General features: G+C 42.3%; 1 protein-coding gene across 1 annotated transcript in view; it reads left to right on the top strand.

Moving 5' to 3' along the window:
- The window catches only part of PDIA5 (protein disulfide isomerase family A member 5), a 326,999-nt gene that overhangs the window by 100,061 nt on the left and 203,580 nt on the right, over positions 1-23,358 (top strand). Inside the window, exons 4-7 of the mRNA XM_053698070.1 lie at positions 16,161-16,244; positions 16,497-16,542; positions 22,661-22,753; positions 23,264-23,324. Coding sequence (XP_053554045.1) covers positions 16,161-16,244; positions 16,497-16,542; positions 22,661-22,753; positions 23,264-23,324 — 284 coding nt within the window. The remainder of the gene's footprint in view (positions 1-16,160; positions 16,245-16,496; positions 16,543-22,660; positions 22,754-23,263; positions 23,325-23,358) is intronic.

Here is a 23,358-nt window from a genome sequence, read left to right as displayed (position 1 = left end):
ATGAAGATTTACCTGACGGAGTCCAGGTTATCAAAGATTCTCAATGCTTGCCGTGTCCTTCACTCCATTCCAAGCCCATCGGTAGCTCAGTGCATGGAGGTAATCGGCTTAATGGTAGCGGCAATGGACATAGTGCCATTTGCGCGCCTGCATCTCAGACCGCTGCAACTATGCATGCTCAGTCAATGGAACGGGGATTACTCAGATCTGTCCCCTTTGCTAAATCTGGACCAGGAGACCAGAGATTCGCTTCTCTGGTGGTTGTCACCGGTTCATCTGTCCAAAGGAATGACCTTTCGCAGGCCAGATTGGACGATTGTAACAACGGATGCCAGCCTTCTAGGCTGGGGAGCAGTCTGGAATTCCCTGAAGGCTCAGGGATCGTGGACTCAGGAGGAGAAACTCCTCCCAATAAACATTCTAGAATTAAGAGCAATATTCAATGCTCTTCTGGCTTCGCCTCAGTTAGCAAAGCTGGGGTTAATCAGATTTCAGTCGGACAATATCACGACTGTGGCTTACATCAATCATCAAGGGGGAACCAGGAGTTCCCTAGCGATGTTGGAAGTCTCGAAGATAATTCGCTGGGCAGAGTCTCACTCTTGCCACCTGTCAGCGATTCACATACCAGGCGTAGAGAACTGGGAGGCGGATTTCCTAAGTCGCCAGACTTTTCATCCGGGAGAGTGGGAACTTCACCCGGAGGTATTTGCTCAACTGATTCGTCGTTGGGGCAAACCGGATCTGGATCTCATGGCATCTCGCCAGAACGCGAAGCTTCCTTGTTACGGATCCAGTTCCAGGGACCCGGGAGCGGTGCTGGTAGATGCATTAGCAGCCCCTTGGTGGAAACACATAAGCTATGTTGAAAACCCATTTCCGTTGCTACCTCGGCTGATTGCCAGGATCAAACAGGAGAGGGCATCTGTAATTCTGATAGCGCCTGCGTGGCCACGCAGGACCTGGTATGCAGACCTAGTGGACATGTCGTCCTGTCCACCATGGTCTCTTCCTCTGAGGCAGGACCTTCTAATTAAGGGTCCTTTCAACCATCCAAACCTAATTTCTCTGAGGCTGACTGCCTGGAAATTGAACGCTTGATTCTATCAAAGCGTGGGTTTTCGGATTCGGTTATTGATACATTAATACAGGCTCGGAAACCTGTGACAAGAAAAATTTACCATAAGATATGGCGTAAATATTTATATTGGTGCGAATCCAAGAGTTACTCATGGAGTAAGGTTAGGATTCCTAGGATATTAGCTTTTCTACAAGAGGGTTTAGAAAAGGGTTTATCCGCTAGTTCGCTAAAGGGACAGATTTCAGCTCTGTCTATTCTTTTACACAAACGTCTGGCAGAGCATCCAGACGTCCAGGCCTTTTGTCAGGCTTTGGCTAGAATTAAGCCTGTGTTTAAAGCTGTTGCTCCTCCGTGGAGCTTAAACTTGGTTCTTAAAGTTCTTCAGGGTGTTCTGTTTGAACCCCTTCATTCCATTGATATTAAGCTTTTATCTTGGAAAGTTTTGTTTTTGATGGCTATTTCCTCGGCTCGAAGAGTCTGAGTTATCTGCCTTACATTGTGATTCTCCTTATCTGATCTTTCATTCAGATAAGGTAGTTCTGCATACTAAACCTGGGTTTTTACCTAAGGTTGTTTCTAACAGGAATATCAATCAAGAGATTGTTGTTCCATCATTATGTCCTAATCCTTCTTCAAAGAAGGAACGTCTTTTGCATAATCTAGACGTGGTCCATGCTCTGAAGTTCTACTTACAGGCAACTAAAGTTTTTAGACAAACTTCTTCTCTGTTTGTCGTTTACTCTGGACAGAGGAGAGGTCAAAAGGCTTCGGCTACCTCTCTCTCTTTTTGGCTTCGTAGCATAATTCGTTTAGCCTATGAGACTTCTGGACAGCAGCCTCCTGAAAGAATTACAGCTCATTCCACTAGAGCTGTGGCTTCCACCTGGGCCTTTAAGAATGAGGCCTCTGTTGAACAGATTTGCAAGGCTGCAACTTGGTCTTCACTTCATACTTTTTCCAAATTTTACAAATTTGACACTTTTGCTTCTTCGGAGGCTGGTTTTGGGAGAAAGGTTCTACAGGCAGTGTTTCCTTCTGTTTAATATTCCTGCCTTGTCCCTCCCATCATCCGTGTACTTAGCTTTGGTATTGGTATCCCATAAGTAATGGATGACCCGTGGACTGACCACACTTAACAAGAGAAAACATAATTTATGCTTACCTGATAAATTTATTTCTCTTGTAGTGTGTTCAGTCCACGGCCCGCCCTGTCTTTTTCAGGCAGGTTCTAAATTTTAAAATTATAACTCCAGTCACCACTGCACCTTATAGTTTCTCCTTTCTCTTCTTGTTTCGGTCGAATGACTGGATATGACATGTGAGGGGAGGAGCTATATAGCAGCTCTGCTTGGGTGATCCTCTTGCAACTTCCTGTTGGGAAGGAGAATATATCCCATAAGTAATGGATGACCCGTGGACTGAACACACTACAAGAGAAATAAATTTATCAGGTAAGCATAAATTATGTATTCCATGTGGGCTGTTAGGCTCGCGGGGGTTGAAAATGCTTCATTTTATTGCGTCATTCTTGGCGCAGACTTTTTTGGCGCAAAAAATCTTTTCTGTTTCCGGCGTCATACATTCCGGATGTGGCGTCATTTTTGGCGCCAAAAGCATTTAGGCGCCAAATAATGTGGGCGTCTTATTTGGCGCTAAAAAAATATGGGCGTCGCTTTTGTCTCCACATTATTTAAGTCTCATTTTTCATTGCTTCTGGTTGCTAGAAGCTTGTTCTTTGGCATTTTTTCCCATTCCTGAAACTGTCAGTTAAGGAATTTGATCAATTTTGCTTTATATGTTGTTTTTTCTCTTACATATTGCAAGATGTCTCATGTTGCATCTGAGTCAGAAGATACTTCAGGAAAATCGCTGCCTGGTGCTGGAACTACCAAAGCTAAGTGTATCTGCTGTAAACTTTTGGTAGCTGTTCCTCCAGCTGTTGTTTGTATTAAATGTCATGACAAACTTGTTAATGCAGAAAATATTTCCTTTAGTAAAATACCATTACCTGTTGCAGTTCCATCAACATCTAATGTTCAGAATGTTCCTGATAACATAAGAGATTTTGTTTCTGAATCTATTAAGAAGGCTATGTCTGTTATTCCTCCTTCTAGTAAACATAAAAAGTCTTTTAAAACTTCTCTTTATCCAGATGAATTTTTAAATGAACATCATCACAGATTCTTCTGGTTCAGAGGATTCTGTTTCAGAGGTTGATGCTGATAAATCTTCATATTTATTTAAAATGGAATTTATTCGTTCTTTACTTAAAGAAGTCCTAATTGCATTAGAAATTGAGGATTCTGGTCCTCTTGATACTAAATCTAAACGTTTAGACAATGTCTTTAAATCTCCTGTAGTTATTCCAGAAGTTTTTCCTGTTCCTGGTGCTATTTCTGAAGTAATTTCTAGGGAATGGAATAATTTGGGTAATTCATTTACTCCTTCTAAACGTTTTAAGCAATTATATCCTGTGCCGTCTGACAGAGTTTTGGGACAAAATCCCTAAAGTTGATGGGGCTATCTCTACCCTTGCTGAACGTACTACTATTCCTACGGCAGATGGTACTTCGTTTAAGGATCCTTTAGATAGGAAAATTGAATCATTTCTAAGAAAAGCTTACTTGTGTTCAGGTAATCTTCTTAGACCTGCTATATCTTTGGCGGATGTTGCTGCAGCTTCAACTTTTTGGTTGGAAACTTTAGCGCAACAAGTAACAGATCATGATTCTCATAACATTATTATTCTTCTTCAACATGCTAATAATTTTATCTGTGATGCCATTTTTGATATTATCAGAGTTGATGTCAGGTTTATGTCTCTAGCTATTTTAGCTAGAAGAGCTTTATGGCTTAAAACTTGGAATGCTGATATGTCTTCTAAATCGACTCTACTTTCCCTTTCTTTCCAGGGTAATAGATTTTTTATCCTGTGGTAAAAAGTTCCTTTCCCACCAGTAACAGTTGAGATAATAGAATCCAACTGAGAACCAAATAATTTAAGGGTAAAAACAGGGCTAATAATAGTTTTCGTTCCTTTCGTTTCAACAAAGAACAAAAGCCTGATCCTTCATCCTCAGGAGCAGTTTCAGTTTGGAAACCATCTCCAGTCTGGAATAAATCCAAGCCTTCTAGAAAAGCAAAGCCAGCTTCTAAGTCCACATGAAGGTACGGCCCTCATTCCAGCTCAGCTGGTAGGGGGCAGATTACGTTTTTTCAAAGAAATTTGGATCAATTCTGTTCACAATCTTTGGATTCAGAACATTATTTCAGAAGGGTACAGAATTGGTTTCAAGGTAAGACCTCCTGCAAAGAGATTTTTTCTTTCCCCTGTCCCAGTAAACCCAGCGAAAGCTCGAGCATTTCTGAAATGTGTTTCAGATCTAGAGTTGGCTGGAGTAATTATGCCAGTTCCAGTTCTGGAACAGGGGCTGGGGTTTTATTCGAATCTCTTCATTGTACCAAAGAAGGAGAATTCCTTCAGACCAGTTCTGGATCTAAAAATATTGAATCGTTATGTAAGGATACCAACATTCAAAATGGTAACTGTAAGGACTATCCTGCCTTTTGTTCAGCAAGGGCATTATATGTCTACAATAGATTTACAGGATGCATATCTGCATATTCCGATTCATCCAGCTCACTATCAGTTTCTGAGATTCTCTTTCCTAGACAAGCATTACCAGTTTGTGGCTCTGCCGTTTGGCCTAGCAACAGCTCCAAGAATTTTTACAAAGGTTCTCGGTGCCCTTCTATCTGTAATCAGAGAACAGGGTATTGTGGTATTTCCTTATTTGGACGATATCTTGGTACTTGCTCAGTCTTCACATTTAGCAGAATCTCATACGAATCGACTTGTGTTGTTTCTTCAAAATCATGGTTGGAGGATCAATTCACTAAAAAGTTCATTGATTCCTCAGACAAGGGTAACCTTTTTGGGTTTCCAGATAGATTCAGTGTCCATGACTCTGTCTTTGACAGACAAGAGACGTCTAAAATTGATTTCAGCTTGTCGAAACCTTCAGTCACAATCATTCCCTTCGGTAGCCTTATGCATGGAAATTCTAGGTCTTATGACTGCTGCATCGGACGCGATCCCCTTTGCTCGTTTTCACATGCGACCTCTTCAGCTCTGTATGCTGAACCAATGGTGCAGGGATTACACAAAGATATCTCAATTAATATCTTTAAAACCGATTGTACGACACTCTCTGACGTGGTGGACAGATCACCATAGTTTAGTTCAGGGGGCTTCTTTTGTTCTTTCGACCTGGACTGTAATTTCAACAGATGCAAGTCTTACAGGTTGGGGAGCTGTGTGGGGGTCTCTGACAGCACAAGGGGTTTGGGAATCTCAGGAGGTGAGATTTCCGATCAATATTTTGGAACTCCGTGCAATTTTCAGAGCTCTTCAGTCTTGGCCTCTTCTGAAGAGAGAATCGTTCATTTGTTTTCAGACAGACAATGTCACAACTGTGGCATACATCAATCATCAAGGAGGGACTCACAGTCCTCTGGCTATGAAAGAAGTATCTCGAATTCTGGTTTGGGCGGAATCCAGCTCCTGTCTAATCTCTGCGGTTCATATTCCAGGAATAGACAATTGGGAAGCGGATTATCTCAGTCGCCAAACGTTGCATCCGGGCGAATGGTCTCTTCACCCAGAGGTATTTCTTCAGATTGTTCAAATGTGGGAACTTCCAGAAATAGATCTGATGCCTTCTCATCTAAACAAGAAACTTCCCAGGTATCTGTCCAGATCCCGGGATCCTCAGGCGGAGGCAGTGGATGCATTATCACTTCCTTGGAAGTATCATCCTGCCTATATCTTTCCGCCTCTAGTTCTTCTTCCAAGAGTAATCTCCAAGATTCTGAAGGAATGCTCGTTTGTTCTGCTGGTAGCTCCAGCATGGCCTCACAGGTTTTGGTATGTGGATCTTGTCCGGATGGCCTCTTGCCATCCGTGGACTCTTCCGCTAAGACCAGACCTTCTGTCGCAAGGTCCTTTTTTCCATCAGGATCTCAAATCCTTAAATTTAAAGGTATGGAGATTGAACGCTTGATTCTTGGTCAAAGAGGTTTCTCTGACTCTGTGATTAATACTATGTTACAGGCTCGTAAATCTGTATCTAGAGAGATATATTATAGAGTCTGGAAGACTTATATTTCTTGGTGTCTTTCTCATCATTTTTCCTGGCATTCTTTTAGAATTCTGAGAATTTTACAGTTTCTTCAGGATGGTTTAGATAAAGGTTTGTCCGCAAGTTCCTTGAAAGGTCAAATCTCTGCTCTTTCTGTTCTTTTTCACAGAAAGATTGCTAATCTTCCTGATATTCATTGTTTTGTACAAGCCTTGGTTCGTATAAAACCTGTCATTAAGTCAATTTCTCCTCCTTGGAGTTTGAATTTGGTTCTGGGGGCTCTTCAAGCTCCTCCGTTTGAACCTATGCATTCATTGGACATTAAATTACTTTCTTGGAAAGTTTTGTTCCTTTTGGACATCTCTTCTGCCAGAAGAGTCTCTGAATTGTCTGCTCTTTCTTGTGAGTCTCCTTTTCTGATTTTTCATCAGGATAAGGCAGTGTTGCGAACTTCTTTTGAATTTTTACCTAAGGTTGTGAATTCCAACAACATTAGTAGAGAAATTGTAGTTCCTTCATTATGCCCTAATCCTAAGAATTCTAAGGAGAAATCATTGCATTCTTTGGATGTTGTTAGAGCTTTGAAATATTATGTTGAAGCTACTAAGACTTTCCGAAAGACTTCTAGTCTATTTGTCATCTTTTCCGGTTCTAGAAAAGGCCAGAAAGCTTCTGCCATTTCTTTGGCATCTTGGTTGAAATCTTTAATTCATCATGCCTATGTTGAGTCGGGTAAAACTCCGCCTCAGAGGATTACAGCTCATTCGACTAGGTCAGTTTCTACTTCCTGGGCGTTTAAGAATGAAGCTTCGGTTGATCAGATTTGCAAAGCAGCAACTTGGTCTTCTTTGCATACTTTTACTAAATTCTACCATTTTGATGTGTTTTCTTCTTCTGAAGCAGTTTTTGGTAGAAAAGTACTTCAGGCAGCTGTTTCAGTTTGAATCTTCTGCTTATGTTTTCATTTAAACTTTATTTTGGGTGTGGATTATTTTCAGCAGGAATTGGCTGTCTTTATTTTATCCCTCCCTCTCTAGTGACTCTTGCGTGGAAAGATCCACATCTTGGGTAGTCATTATCCCATACGTCACTAGCTCATGGACTCTTGCTAATTACATGAAAGAAAACATAATTTATGTAAGAACTTACCTGATAAATTCATTTCTTTCATATTAGCAAGAGTCCATGAGGCCCACCCTTTTTTGTTATGATTTTTTGTATAAAGCACAATTATTCCAATTCCTTATTTTTTATGCTTTCGCACTTTTTTCTTATCACCCCACTTCTTGGCTATTCGTTAAACTGATTTGTGGGTGTGGTGAGGGGTGTATTTATAGGCATTTTTGAGGTTTGGGAAACTTTGCCCCTCCTGGTAGGAATGTATATCCCATACGTCACTAGCTCATGGACTCTTGCTAATATGAAAGAAATGAATTTATCAGGTAAGTTCTTACATAAATTATGTTTTTTTCTTAAGCTCATGTCCATTAGATTTTAGTTTTTATCAACGTTCTTCTCTGGAACCGATACTTGCGATTTAGGTCGCGTGGGGACTTCCTCGGAAGTTGCGCACTTGTTGAACAAATAGAATTTGTTTTTCTAGTTCATTTATCAATCCTTCGGGATGAATTTTCTTGGACCTTGGGCAGTTCTGGAGTGTCCTTATACCAGGCAGGTACTGGTCGGATACTTTTTCGGCTGTTGCCAGGGTTCATGTCACCCTCGTGGTGCTGATTAATTCTGTTGGATTCTGAATGTCTCTGTCCTACCGAAGTATGAGGCCTGTTGTTTAGATACAACCCCTCCGTACGGAGGGTTATGAGTGCCAATTTAGGTTGGTTGTTCAGGCTTCTCGTCTGGGATATGGATCTGTTTTTGCAGACATCATCATGGTTCTTCAGGTGCCGGGGTACTCAGAACCGTTATTCCATTTTTTCTAGTTGGGAGATGTGTGTGACCTATGTGGTCTGGTGTTCTGAGTGATTAATGATTTGCTTTTTTACTCAAGGTTCTTCCAGACGCTGACTCTATATTAAGCATTTTATTGCGGTGGCGGAGTTTCCTTCCTTCCCGCCTTGGATGTTGTGTTACTCAAAGAGTTGGTGTGCAGGGGTTCCCTGCCTTCTGTGGGGAGCTGCGAAGCTCCACCTTTTGCCTGCTTAAAGAAGATTTTGAAAGATAGATCCTTCAAGGATCTCTGGCTGTTGTCCCTTCCATTGCCCTTGGTCTGACCATGGTCTCGACGTTCAGGTGTCATTCCGTCCTCGTTGCAACTCTAGCCTTGGGGCTTGAAAGTGAAGAGGCGAGGTCAGTTATGTAGGGGCCGCCCTTCTGGGGTCAGGTAGTTGACCATTTATCCTTGATGCTCCGTTATGGGCGGTGTCTTGAGTTTGATTCTCTGGGATGGCGAGCAGGGGTACAGGGCTCTCATTTGCCTTTGGGTGTTGGTTGCTACCTTGCCAATGTGTGTAGCACGTATTTTAGTTTGCCTACGAGATTTCCTTGCGATCCAAGTGCCCTGGGTGCTGAATCTTAGACCGTTAAGGAAGTCCTTTATGATTCTTGGGTTTGAGGATATTGCTAGGTTGCCAAGTCTACAGACTTTAGAGGTGCATTCCTCCTTGTAGGAGGCAGCTTAGGGTTCCTCTGGATGTCGGATCTTTGATCCCGTTTTCGAGGACCCTGACTTAGGTCTGTGTCTCTCCTTGGATGGGTGTGGACGGTTCGATCTCACACTAGATGTTTGTGGTCCCGTGGGCCTCTCTCTCCATAGAGGCTGGGGCTCTGTGAGAGATGCCATTGTTTTGTGGCTTAGGCTTTAGGTACTTCTGACGGATCCCTACAGGTCTTCTGGCGCATTTACGCTGTTTCTGTAGACTCCAGGTATCTTCACCTGGGTTGGCGATATGGCCGAGGGGTCTCGCCTCTATGGTAGGGTGGTTTTCAGTTTATTCCCATCTCTTCTAGAGCAGGGGTAGGGTTCTCTGCATTCGGAGTTTCCTTAGTATTTGGAGCGACCTGTGGGTCCTTGGTGGCTTGCCTTGTAAGGATCTTTTACCTTCTTGCGTTCCAGAATCCTGAAAGGGGAGTTGCAATGTAGTGACTGGTTCCTCTGTTCCTGCAGCAGGAGTTTGTAGTAACGGTCAGCGGTCTTACTGGGGGCTTTGTTCCTACGTTGACCCTTCCTTTCTCTTCCGGAAGTCTGGGACTCTTGTCTTTGGTTTTGACGAACATTTGGGCTGGGACCATTAGGAAGATTGGGGGTCGGTTACTCCTGCAGGGTTGACGGTTTTCTTTAGAGTTGATTCTCTCCTTTTGTGGGAGGTCTTGGATGTCCTACTCTTTTCCTCTGGTGTTCGGTGCTGGGAGGGGACGCTCCTTGGAACCTGATATTCGGAGGGCTGTGAGCCCTTGGAAGTTTTGCAGTTGAATCCATCTACAGCTATTGCACTTTGAGGGTATAACCAGCTACAGCTAGTTGCACTTTGACTGGGTGTTGGCAAGCTTTGAAACGCCTTTTGCTGTTTGGGTTTAGCAACGGTGAGTCAGCTTGCTACCTGGAAACTTGTCATTGGGAGTTCCTGTTCAGACTGTTGGTGTTCTTTTTGGAGAACTCTTTACTAGCTGCTGGGATAGTTATCCTATTTCTGCTGTCTCTGCTGTCTAGCTTGCAGGTCTACACCTAATATGAGGCAACAGGGAACTCATGGTTTTCCTGGAGTACCTTTGGGGTATAGTACAGGGTCGGGGATATGAGGGTGTTCCTAGAGTCCTTTTTGGGACATGTTTCCCTGTGTATGGATCATTTTTTCTTCGGTCCTTGTGTATCTAGGGAGTTCGTCTCCCTGGGCATTGCTGTTGTACGACAACAATGAATTGTTCTATGTTCTGCAGAGTGGAATGATCCTTCGGATTTTTCATGAGAATCTGTTCTCCTTTTTGGGGGGTAAACAGTGGTCCTTGTCTTAACCGGGTAGCTTCATGGGAGTATTGATCCGCAGGGCTGACTCCTCGGAGGTTGTTTGGGCTTGACGGACTCTGGAACTGAGTGGTTTAGTTCGGCTTTGCCGGCGGTGTAATTAATGTGCAGTTATCTGGGCTTCAGGTTTTCTCCCGTGTCGTCTATATTTTTTAGGGTGTTGAGTAATCAGGCTGTAGTGCCTCTCGAAGGGGCTGCATTTTTTACCCACCCGTTGTTTGCATTCAGTGTCCTCTAGCTTGCGTGTTCTTTTCCCAAAAGTAATGAATGCAGCTGTGGACTCTAACCTTTTTAAGTAGAATAACATAAATTATGCTTACCTGATCATTTCATTTTCTTCTGAAGGGAAGAGTCCACAGCTCCCGCCCGTGTTTTTATATATGAGGCGTCTGTAATTTTTTGTTCTGGCACCTTTTTTCACCCTGATATTTCTCCTACTGTTCCTTGTTCCCTCGGCAGAATGACTGGGGGATGAGGGATGTGGGGTAGGTATTTGCCTCCTCTTGGTCTGCAGTTCCTATATACCTCGTCTGCATTTCCTATAACCTGTGCTCAGTTACAATGTGGGAGTGAAAGAGCAGCCCAGGAGATGAGATGGTCTTGGGGCATCTGGCTGTTTTACTAGTAACCAAACTCTTTTTGACTTTTTAGAAACCTAGTCAGCAATCTACCCGCCTTGTTGCTCTCTACAAAGAACCTGGCATTTGTGGCTAATGCACGTTGGTGGTCATTTTTAATAAGATAATTATTTAGTTTTGTCCTGGATACGAACCAGGTCATTCTTAATATTAGCTGGGTTTAAGATACTTTATGAGCTCTCTCTAATTCAGCCAATATGTTAAGGAGATTTCCCTTTCTGTCCCTGGCTGTTGCATCATTAGCTTAATAATTTTACCCTGTATATAACACTTGTAAGCTTACCAGTTAATTATGGGAGAAGTTGCATCAGGGTCATTAAACTCAAAGAAAAGGGTTGTCTTTTGAGAGGTGTTTTATAACCAGAGGGTCAGTGAAAATTGATTTAAGTCTTCAGTTGCCACGACCACCTGGTTTAGGGGGCCACGTGAAGATGCTGAGGACCATAGCTTGGTCATACCAAATTGTTTGAGTAATCTTGGAGTCTGATAGCAAGGCAAGGGAGGCTTTTTCACATAATATATAATCTAGACGGTAATAGACGCAGAGGACTCTGCGGGTGAGAAAAAATGTGTAGTCTTCATAGTCTGGTGTCTCCAAGTATCAAAGGTGGGAATCGCTTGTACAGCTAGCCAATTTGCCTTTACATTCCTCCTTGATAGGATCTACCAGAGGATCTATCCACCTCTGGGCTCAGAGGGAAGTTAAAGCCTCCAGCAATAATTAGCAGTCAATTTTGTCATTACAGGTCAGAAAAAAGGATGGACTTGGGCAATTAGGAGCATATAGGTTCATAAAAGTAATAGGTCTACCAAAATAAAGTCCCACTAAAATCAGGAGCCTCCTTTCATCTTAAAGTTCTGCAAGAGTTCAAAGTGATCCCCCTTTCAAAATACAGAATCCATATTTTCTACCAACTAATAAAGTGTAAAATGTGGGCTCCCGGTGCCTCCTGTAGTGGTTTTCCTCTCTGAATACTATGTCCAAATGGTTTTTATGTAAATAATGTAGGGTTATTGATCGCTTTTGTGGGCATTGAAAAACTTTGACTTTTTTAGTTGTCGGTAGACTATCTGATCGTATAGGGGCAGGCAATTTAAAATCACAAATCTATCTGAGGTTAAGTTGAACAAGGGTTTGTCTTTTTTTTTTTTTTTTTATTACGTTTAAGCTTTGTACTAATTTTTACTTTAAATGCATTCAGATGTTGTATACAGCAGTGTATTTATGATTCTGATTTTAAAAATTATGATTGTACATTGAATGTCTGTAACTTTATCAAATTAGGATTATACTTTTTATATTTCTGTCTATTTTACAAATTGCATTTGACTTTATTTTTTCTATTTGAAATAAGTCTGTCTGTTTCAGAAAGTGGACTGGAAAGGGATGTTCTCTGGGTGTGTCTTAAGCTCTCACAACTCATTATATTCTCTAAGCCGTTTACATCTTCAGTTTCACTGATTTATCTTGCCAATTGCATTCAAGTGAAGTTTGTTCAGAATTTACAATACACTTATTTACCTGAATGAAAAATACTGTATGCTAAACTGTAGGGAAAATAGTTTAATTTGTATTTGCTGAAAGCTAAGAATTTATATCAGTTTTGGATGCTTCTCTATCTGTATGCCAGAGAGCTTCATTTCTTTTTATGGGGGAGGCAGCTTTTGTCTCTCTGGGACTTCTAGGTTCCACCCTTGTTCTTAGAGAATTCAGTGAGTTCTGCCCATGTAAAGTCTGCAAAATGATTTCACTCAAAGCATAAGAGGGCATAAAAAATCCTTTACAACTTTTGATTTTTCTTGGATCTCACAAAGCCATGTATAGCAGTCATATTCCGTCTCCTTGTCAGGGTGCCAGGAATCAGACTGAGACAAGAAGTGGAAACATAATCACACTTTTATTAATAGCAAAAAATAATAAAAAGTCCACAAGTCAAATATCAAGCCAGGAATAAAAACCAGAGCTGGTAGTCAGACGAGTTGAGTCAGGAGCCAAAGAGTAGTCAGACGAGCCGGAATCAGGAACAAGGAGAACAGCAGAGTCCGGAATAAGCCAGGGATCAGGAACCAGGAGGGACGTCAGACAACCAGGTAATACACAGGAGCTCTCACAAACAGGTCTGAGACAACACCAAGGGCAAAGCTTACTGAACAGAGGCCCTTTAAATAATAAGTGATGACATCACAATTCTGAGACTGCATCCTGTCTCACACGGATGATGTACACCAGTCTGGCCATAAAAGGAAGTGCAGGAAATGAGCAGCATCACACAGTATGCATCGGTCAGCAAGAGAGGTGAGTAAAATGGCTGCCAGCAGCACATGGCAAACACAACAGGGAAAAATCCCTGACAGTACGCTCCCCTCAACGACCCCTCCCCTGCGGGAGGACAAAAGGCTTATTGGGGAAACTGGCATGGAAGGCACGGAGGAGGGCGGGAGCATGAACATCAGAGGAGGGAACCCATGAACGCTCCTCCGGACCGTAGCCCCTCCAGTGAACCAAATACTGTACACGGCCCCTGGACATACGAGAGTCAATAATGCTGCTGATCTCATACTCCTCATGGTTGTCAACAAAGATAGGACGGGGATGCGGCAAAACAGTGGTAAACCGATTACAAACCAATGGTTCCAAGAGGGAGACATGAAAAACATTGGAGATGCGCATTGCAGGAGGAAGGTCAAGAGCGTAGGCCACAGGATTGACCCGTCTATGTATTCAAAAAGGACCTACATAACGGGGAGCCAGTTTATTGGAAGGCACACGAAGGTTCAAGTTGCGGGAAGACAGCCAAACCCTCTCACCAACCTGGTAGGAAGGCGCGGGCAGACTCCTACGATCGGCCTGGAACTTTTGGTGCTGCATAGAACGATGAAGGCAATCCTGAATCTGCACCCACTTGGAACGGAGTTGCCGGAGATGCTCCTCCAAAGCCGGAATACCCCGAGACATGAATGAATCGGGCAACAAGAATGGTTGAAACCCATAATTCGCCATGAATGGGGATAACTTGGAGGAAACATTAATAGCACTATTACGAGCAAACTCTGCCCAAGGTAACAGTTCAGACCAATTATTGTGGTGATCTGAGACATAGCAATGGAGGAACTGTTCCAGAGCTTGATTAGACCGTTCCGCAGCCCCATTAGATTGAGGGTGATATGCTGAGGAGAAGGAAAGCTGGATCCCCATTTGAGCATAAAAGGAACGCCAAAATCTGGAGACAAACTAGCTACCCCGGTCCCACACTATCTCCTTGGGTAACCCATGTAAACGGAAGACCTCCCGGGCAAACATTTAAGCAAGCTCTTGAGCGGTAGGCAACTTCTTCAAGGGAATGCAATGTGACATTTTAGAAAAATGATCAACCACCATAAGGATAAAAGTATTGCCATTGGAAACGGGGAGCTCGACAATGAAGTCCATGGAAAGCAATAGGTTGAAGAAAACCCACAGGAAGACGTCGAGGAGCCTTATTCTGTACACAAACTGAGCAGGAGGCAACATACACAGCAACAAAGAGCTGGCCACCGAAGAGGTATGGCTCTGTGTTGCAGGTCTATGGCACAATCGTAAGACCAGTGAGGAGGCAACGTACCGGCACACACCTTGTCAAAAACGTCTAGGAACTCTCGGTACTCCTCTGACAATTGAGATACCGAAGACGTGCACAAGACTTTAACTGGTTTCCGAAGACGAGTGGAAATACATTGCGGAGGCCACGACAAAATTTCGGACCTGCGCTAGTCGAGACTGGGATTGTTCTTTTGGAGCCAGGGATAACCCAGAATAACCGGAAAATGCGGAGAGTTTATCACCTGGAACTGGAGAGTTTCAAAATGGAGAGCCCCAACAGCAATGGATAACGGAGCAGTTTCGTGAGGAACGAGTGTGGGCTGAAGGGGCCTGCCATTAATGGCCTCAATAGCAAGCGGAACGGACCAAGGCAAAACAGGAAGTGCAGAAAATGAGCAGCATCACACAGTATGCACCAGTGAGCAAGAGAGGTGAGTAAAATGGCTGGCAGCAGCACATGGCAAACTCAACAGGGGAAAAAAACCCTGACACTCCTCATTTTCCAAATGATGCTGTCAAAATTTGGATTGCTATAGTAAGTGAGAGAGTGCCCTGAAATTCACTATACCTCTCTTTTTTTTAAAACAGAATACTATGGCAATAAACTGATATGAAACACTGCTCATTTAGTAAAAATACATTTTTTAAATCAAAGTAAACGATAAACTAAACAAATTCTGTTGGAAACTTGTTTTCTTGCAAAATTAGAACTAGAAATGTAGTGAGATAAGAGAGCAGACATTACAGAAATTTAAGTTCTATTGTCCACATTTTTGCAGCAAAGGACCTCCTGCTAAACATGGTCAATAAACTGATTGCAGCTAGAGCAGATGTCTCCTAGCAACCACATCAAATGAAAAGCTATTACTTTGCATTCCTATAAAGACCACAGCCCACTTGTGGGGCTGTGACAAAGTAATGGACCCTGCGCAAATGACATAAAAAACAAAATATCAAATATTTTTAAAACGAATAATATTACATATTGCAATTATTTGTATTACGTATAACCCACTGTTTTTTTTTGTTTTTTTGTTTTGTTTTTTTATTACAACATGTTTTCTTTTCCTTTTGCTCATTTTACCTGTATAATGAATACAAGTGACCCAGATTTGCTAAATATTTGTTTTGCAGCTCATTAAATCAAGCAGTTTCAACTTTTCAGGAGTTAATACTTTTCAGTGTTGATGAAAATCAATATTATTTATTGTTATTTATAGTTGTAATATACTTTGAACCCTTTTGGCAGCTCCATTGTGTCTTTTTTGTTTTCTGTATTGTAGGGTGGATTGACAGTCCAGTAAGGCTGCCTTGAGGTGTTCATATGTTGGTTTTTTTTTTTTTCTTCTTCTTTTTAAAATGAGTCCTTACAAAATCCTACTTGCTTGTGTGACTTGAGGAGAATGAGTGATCTGTTGCTCGCCATATTAGCAGAGAAAACCTATAAGGAGCACAAGTGGGTGGCTATGTTATTTAGGAAGAGATATCTGAAGTAGTGAAATAATTGAACTAATGCTTATACACTGTAGCATAAACAGAAGTCCAAATCTCTAGAAATCAGAAGTAAATGGGTATCAAATAAAATGGTGCATTTTCTAGAAACGAGAAAAACGTAATCACTACCGGTTTTATAGTTAAGATGATATGGGGGCAGCTTGCGTCTATATTTTCCTGGGATGGGACATTAGTGAGTTTGGTGTCTCTAGCTTTAACACCCACATTATAATCTATTTGTTTGTAGTGATGCAGAGGGCAGGAAACTGTGCAAGAAGATGAAGGTGGATCCAAGCAGCAAGACAAGTGGGATAGAGCTGCTACATTACAAGTAAGAGTGGGATGATGTCTCCTAGGGTGATTGGTGGATACATACTGTATAATCTATTACGTAAGGAGGCAGTTAATGTGAGGGGTGTACTAGCAGTTTGTATCAGCAGCTGTAATAATAGCAGATTTTAGAAAGTGGTTATAGAGGTGTAATGGGGGGGGGGGGACTGCAAGCAAAATAAGGGTGTACAACAAAAGCAAATTTAATAGACACACTGGCAATTGTGAATTCTGAGTTTTTCTTCATTTATAGGGATGGATCTTTCCACACAGAATACAATCGTCCTGGAACCTATAAGGTAACATAAGCATTATGCCAACTCTTGACAAACGAAACAAACTGTGCAGTTAAAAGAAGGAAATGAGTGCAAGGCATGAATAATCATCCTATGTTGTTGTTGTGTTCTTCTATAACTGGCAGCCAACCAATAAACTCAACTCTCAAGATTGTAGTAATGTTCCCTTCTGAAGATGTTTTCCTTCATAATGAATTGGGATTATAATTATTTCTATTATTATTATTTAGTTATTACTAGGCTACTATAAGAGATAAGAATATCTAGGCAGTTGACATGACGCAAAAGCAATTAAAATGGGAAACTTTCCTCAGTTTTGTTTCTTTCTTGCTAATGACACGGTGAGTACACGGATCATCATAATTTATGTTGGGAATATCTCTCCTGACCAGCAGGATGAGGCAAAGAGCACCACAGCAAAGCTGTTAAATACCACTCCCCTACCCACAACCCCCAGTCATTATCTTTGCTTGTATCAGTTGCAAGGAGGGGTAAAGTTAGGTGTCTGATTCTTCAGTCAAGAGTTTATTTTTTAAAGCAGAGCAGGTTTGCCTGAGTAGGATAACTCTGTCTTTTCTTTTTTCCACAGGTCTATGTGAGGGATGATGCCTTTCAAACCTTGTGAGTTGCCCTGCTGCCGGGCAGATTGTCATGGAGGTAAGTGCTATTTTTATTTTCTGGAATGTGAGCAGAAAGTTTGGCACTTATATAGTTAATTTTGTTGGGATTTTATTCCTGCTGGTGTGCAGGTTTTTTATGTGGCAGTTCGTGGGGCACTGTTAAAGGATTATTTATTTGGTTTTATATGGGAGTGATAGTTATCATTTCCTTGGTACAGCTCCCAGAGGGGTTCGTTTTTTTTATTTGAGAGTTGCTAGTTGTGTAGGTACACCCACGATGGGTGGGGCTTGTATGGCGCAATTTTGTTTTGCACGCTTTTCCTTTTCAGTCGCTTCCTTGTAACGGAAGTGTGAGTTCTGTCGGCTTTTTCTCTGACATTCTGTGAGAGTGGTTGTCGGAGAGGTTGAGTCCGGATCGATTTGCTTCTGTTTTTTCTCTGGTCTTCAGGAGGTCAGACAGGCACCTCAGCAAAGCTTGCTGAGGTGTAGAGGTGTGCTTGTTAAGGGTTCAGGTACATTTAGAGACGTTTTTTTGCATTAAATTTTAGTGTTATGTTTTAGTTTAAAGAGACAGTAACGTTTTATTTTGGGGCCATTTTTTTCTGAAGCATTTAACAGAATTTCATTGTAGGTAAAGATGGACCAAGAGGCCCTATAATCCTGTTACTTGCTCTTTATGTTTTGATGCAAATCTGGAACCACCTATCCTTTTTGTCCCTCATGTATTGAGAGAACACTGTATTACAGGGATAGACTTTTTGATTCTGAGCCATCATTTTCTAAGGCGGACGTTGGTCAGGGGTCTCCTGTTCAAGCTATACCGCAGCTTTCTCCTCAAGCGTCCCAATCCTTATCCTCTTCTCATGCAGTGCCCTGCATTTCCTCTCAGGTTGTTTTTTCTTTGCAGGATATAGGTACCCATATATCCTCGGCAGTATCTGGAGCTTTGTCCGCTTTTCCTATGCTGCAGGGGAAGCGTAAAAAGAAGTATAAGGTTTCTGATTCAGCAGTTATGTCTTTTTCTTCCCATAGGTCTGAGGAGGAAGATACTTCCTTAGCATCTGAGGGTGAAATCTCAGATTCTGACAGTGTAATTCCTTCTTCTGATTCTGAGGTTGTTTCCTTCAGGTTTAAGCTAGAGCACCTCTGTTGGTTGCTAAAGGAGGTTTTGGTTACCTTGGATGACTGACATGACGGTCATAGTTACTCCTAAGAAGTCTATTAAGCTTTTTGACGTTCCTTCTGTGGTGGAAGTGTTTCCTGTTCCAGATCGTGTTTCCGAGATTATTTCTCGGGAGTGGGAGAAACCTGGGATTCCTTTTTCCCCTTCTCCAATTTTTAGGAAGATGTTTCCAATTGCTGATTCTATCAAGGAATCTTGGCAGATGTTTCCCAAGGTGGAGGGAGCAATTTCCACCTTGGCTAAGAGAACCACTATTCCTATTGAGGACAGCTGTTCTTTTAAAGATCCTATGGATAAGAAGTTGGAGGTATTACTTAAAAGGATGTTTGTTTACCAGGGGTATCAATAGCAGCCTGCGGTGTGTATTGCTACCGTCACCAGTGCGGCAGCATATTTTCTTTGATGCATTGTCTGATTCTATTCAGCAGGATACTCCTCTTGAGGAGATTCAGGATAGGATCAAGACTCTGAAGTTAGCTAATTCCTTTATTGCGGATGCTTCCTTACAGGTCATCAAGTTGGGAGCAAAGATTTCTGGTTTTGCTGTATTGGTGCGCAGAGCCTTATGGTTGAGGTCCTGGTCTGCAGATGTTTCTTCTAAATCTAAGCTTTTGTCCATTCCAAGGGTAAGACCTTGTTTGGGCGGGGTTTGGCTGAGATTATTTCTGATATTACGGGAGGAAAGGGTCATTCTCTCCCTCAGGATAAGAGAAATAAACAGGTTGTCAGAGTAATTTTCGTTCCTTTCGTAACTTCTCTGGTAAGTCTTCCTCTTCTTCCTCCAAGCAGGAACAGTCTAAGCCCTCTTGGAAGTCCAATCAGTCCTGGAGCAAGGGGTAGCAATCTAAGAAGCCTGTTGCTGACTCAAAGTCAGCATGAAGGGTCTGCCCCCGATCCGGGAGTGGATCTTGTGGGGGGCAGACTTTTTTTTTTTTTTTTTCTCATTTTTCATGCAAGCTTGGGTTCGGGATGTCCCTAATCCCTGGGCAGTAGATATAGTGTCCCAGGGATACAAGCTAGAGTTCAAGACTTTTCCTCCCAGGGGCAGGTTTCTTCTCTCCAGGTTATCTGTAGACCAGATAAAAAGAGAGGCGTTCTTAGGTTGTGTTCAGGATCTTTTCAAAATGGGAGTGATAGATCCAGTTCAGGAGCAGGGTATGGGATTCTATTCCAATCTGTTTGTCGTACCCAAAAAGGAGGGAGCTTTCAGACCTATTTTAGATCTCAAGAGCGTAAACAAGTTTCTCAGAGTTCCGTCCTTCAAGATGGAAACTATTTGTTCCATTCTTCTTTTGGTTCAGGAGGGTCCGTTCATGACCACTGTAGATTTAAGGGATGCGTATCTGCATATGCCCATCCACAGGGACCATCACAGGTTTCTGAGGTTTGCGTTTCTGGACCAATATTTCAGTTTGTGGCCCTTCCCTTTTGGTCTCGCAACAGCTCCCAGAATTTTCTCAAAGGTCCTGGGAGTGTTGTTGGCGGTGCTCCGGTTGAGGGGTGTTGCAGTTGCGCCTTATCTGGACGACATTCTGGTTCAGGCGCCATCTTTTCAACTAGAAAGCTACCACATGGAGTTGTTGTTGTCTTTTCTGCGCTCCCACGGTTGTAAGGTGAATTTAGGAAAAAGTTCTTTTATTCCAGCTACAAGGGTGGTATTCTTGGGAACCATTATAGATTCTCTAGAAATAAAGATTTTTCCGACAGAAGCAAGAAGAACAAAGATCTTCAATTCATGTCTTGCTCTTCAGTCCTCTCTTCAGCTTTCAGTGGCCCAGTGTATGGAGGTTATTGGTCTGATGGTGTCAGTCATGGACATCATTCCCTTTGCTCGGTTCCATCTCAGGCCTCTGCAGTTATGCATGCTCAGACAATGGAATGGGGATTATGCGGATCTGTCTCCAAAGATTGTTCTAGATCAAGAGATTTTCTTCCGTGGTGGTCATCTCAGGATCTTCTCTCCCAGGGAACCTGTTTTCGCAGACCTACCTGGGTGATTGTCACCACGGATGCCAGTCTACTGGGATGGGGAGCTGTCTGGGACTCTTTAAGGACTCAGGGTGTGTGGACTTGGGAGGAGTCGGTTCTTCCTATAAATATCCTAGAGCTGAGGGCATCCTTCAATGCTCTTTTGACTTGGCCTCAGTTAGCTTCAGCCCAGTTTATCAGGTTTGTCGGACAACATCATGTCGGTGGCTTACATCAATCATCAGGGAGGAACTCTGAGTTCCTTGGCCAGGACAGAAGTTGCCAGGATTATCCAGTGGGCAGAGACCCCCACAGTTGTCTGTCTGCAATCCACATTCCAGGGGTGGACAATTGGGAGGCGGATTTTCTGAGCAGACAGACTTTTCATCCGGGGGATTGGGAACTTCATCCGTAGGTGTTTTCCAGCTTGATCCTCAGGTGGGGACAGCCGGAGCAGGATCTCATGGCATCTCGCCAGAATGCCAAGCTTCCGAGGTACGGATCAAGGTCAAGGGATCCTCAGGCTGTGCTAATATATGTTCTGACAGTTCCTTGGGATTTCAGTCTAGCGTATGTTTTTCCTCCGTTCGCTCTCCTTCCTCAGGTCATTGTTAGAATCAGACAGGAGAGGGCGTCGGTGATTCTCATTGCTCCAGCATGGCCTTGCAGGATCTGGTATGGTGGAGCTGTCATCCTTTCCACCTTGGAGTCTTCTGTTAAGGAAGGACCTTCTTCAGGGACCCTTCCTTCATCCAAATCTTGTTTCTCTGAAGCTGAATGCCTGCAGATTGAACGCTTGATATTGTCTAAGCGTGGTTTTTCTGAGTCTGTTATTAAGACTATGATTCAGGCTCGTAAGCTTGTGATTTACTATAAGATATTGTGTAAATATCTGTATTGATGTGAATCCAGAGGCTACTCTTGGAGTAGAGTTAGGATTCCTAGGATTTTGTCTTTTCTCCAGGAGGGTCTGGAGAAGGTTTTATCTGCAAGTACCTTGAAGGGTCAAATTTCTGCGTTATCTGTTTTGTTGCACAAGCGTCTGGCGGATGTGCCGGATGTTCAGTCTTTTTGTCAGGCCCTGGTTAGAATCCGGCCTATGTTTAAGTTTTCTACTCCTCCTTGGAGTCTTAATTTGGTTCTTGGAGTTCCTCAGCAGGCTCCATTTGAGCCTATGCATTTTTTAGATATTAAGATGTTATCCTGGGAAGTTTGTTTTTTGGTTGCTATTTCTTCGGCTCGAAGAGTTTCGGAGCTTTCAGCATTGCAGTGTGAATCTCCTTTCTTTATTTTGCATTTTGAAAAGGTAGTACTACGGTACTGCCTTAGGTTTCCTTCTCAAAGTGGTTTTGGATAGGAATATTAATCAAGAAGTTGTTGTTCCTTCATTGTGTCCTAATCCTCCTTCTTGTAAGGAGCGTTTGTTGCACAACCTGGATGTGATGCGTGCGTTAAAGATTTATTTGCAGGCAACTAAGGATTTTCGACAGTCTTCTTCTTTATTTGTTGTTTTTTCTGGGAAGCGTAAGGGTCAGAAAGCTACGGCTACTTCTTTCTTTTTGGTTGAGGAGTGTTATTCGCTTGGCGTATGAGACTGCTGGACAGCAGCCTCCTAAGAAAATCACGGCTCATTTCACGAGGGCTGTTTCTTCTTCTTGGGCCTTCAAAAATGGGGCTTATGTAGAACAGATTTGCAAGGCTGCCACTTGGTCATCTTTGCACACTTTTTCTACGTTTTCTAAATTTGATACTTTGCTTCGGCTGAGGCTTCTTTTGGGAGAAAGGTTCTTCAAGCAGTGGTGCCTTCTATTTAGGTTTACTGTCTTGTCCCTTTCTTATCATCCTTGCCCTCTGGCTTGGGTATTGGTTCCCAACAGTAATTATGATGATCCGTGGACTCACCGTGTCATTAGAAAGAAAACAAAATTTATGCTTACCTGATCAATTTATTTATTTCCTGACACGGTGAGTCCACGGCCCGCCCTGTATTTTTAGACTGTTTAATTTTGCATAAACCTCATGCAACTCTGCACCTTTATATTACTTCCTTTCTCCTTCTTTCCCTTTGGTCGAATGACTGGGGCTTGTGGGTAGGCGAGTGGTATTTAACAGTGTTGCTGTGGTGCTCTTTGCCTCCTCCTGCTGGTCAGAGATATTCCCAACAGTAATTATGATGATCCGTGCACTCACTGTGTCAAAAAAAAAAATACAAAAAAATTATCGGGTAAGCATAAATTTTGTTTTTTGTTGCAAAGCCAATGCCCAGTGCTTCTTGGAGACCAGAATTAACTTTCTTGTCTGTCTTGTGTGTGTTTGTGCTTTTTTTTTTTTAATGTGAATCTTAATGTAGTCCTTAGTTGCGTTTCTTAAAGACCCAGAAGGAGCACCCTTGTGGGAAGAAAATCCAGAAGCCAAAGATGTTGTCCATATTGATACTGAAAAGGTAAGTATAATAATATATTTATGTTACAAATACATTAATACGTAGTATTAGCCTTCAATGCCAGAGGGCTTTGCAGGAAAGTGCATACATATTATGTTGTCTATTCTTCTCTGAAAACTGAAAGTTAATCATTTAGCTGCTAAATGTGCCAAGTAATTGGACAATAGCTAGCACTTTGTAACTTAAGCAAAGCTTGGGCAGTGTGAGTAATTCTTACAAAAAAGTAAATTTTATAAATAAATCGTATTGGGAAGTACAATAAAATCATTAAATATTAACCATAAAGCTGCAGTAATCTAGAAGTCAGACAAACCTCAAATGTTCTAAGGTTCTAAAAAAAAAAAAAAAAAGTATAACAAACAGACTGGACTCTTTGCTTATCCTCTGTGCTCATTGGCTTTATCTTTAACCTCCTGTTTCTGCTTTTTGTAGTTTTATTGATAAATAACCGTAACAAGCACCTTTTCCCCTGTGTGCATTCATTTTTTATTTTCCCCAATTGTATTTCAGGACTTTAGAAAACTTTTGAAGAAGGAAGAGCGTCCCCTTCTTATGATGTTTTATGCCCCATGTAAGTTCTCTCTCAACTTAAAAAAAAAAAGACC

This window comes from Bombina bombina, chromosome 1 (assembly GCF_027579735.1).
Source record: "Bombina bombina isolate aBomBom1 chromosome 1, aBomBom1.pri, whole genome shotgun sequence".
NCBI lineage: Eukaryota > Metazoa > Chordata > Amphibia > Anura > Bombinatoridae > Bombina > Bombina bombina.
The sequence above is the reverse complement of the archived record's forward strand: the minus strand, read 5'-3'. Positions and strand labels throughout refer to the sequence as shown.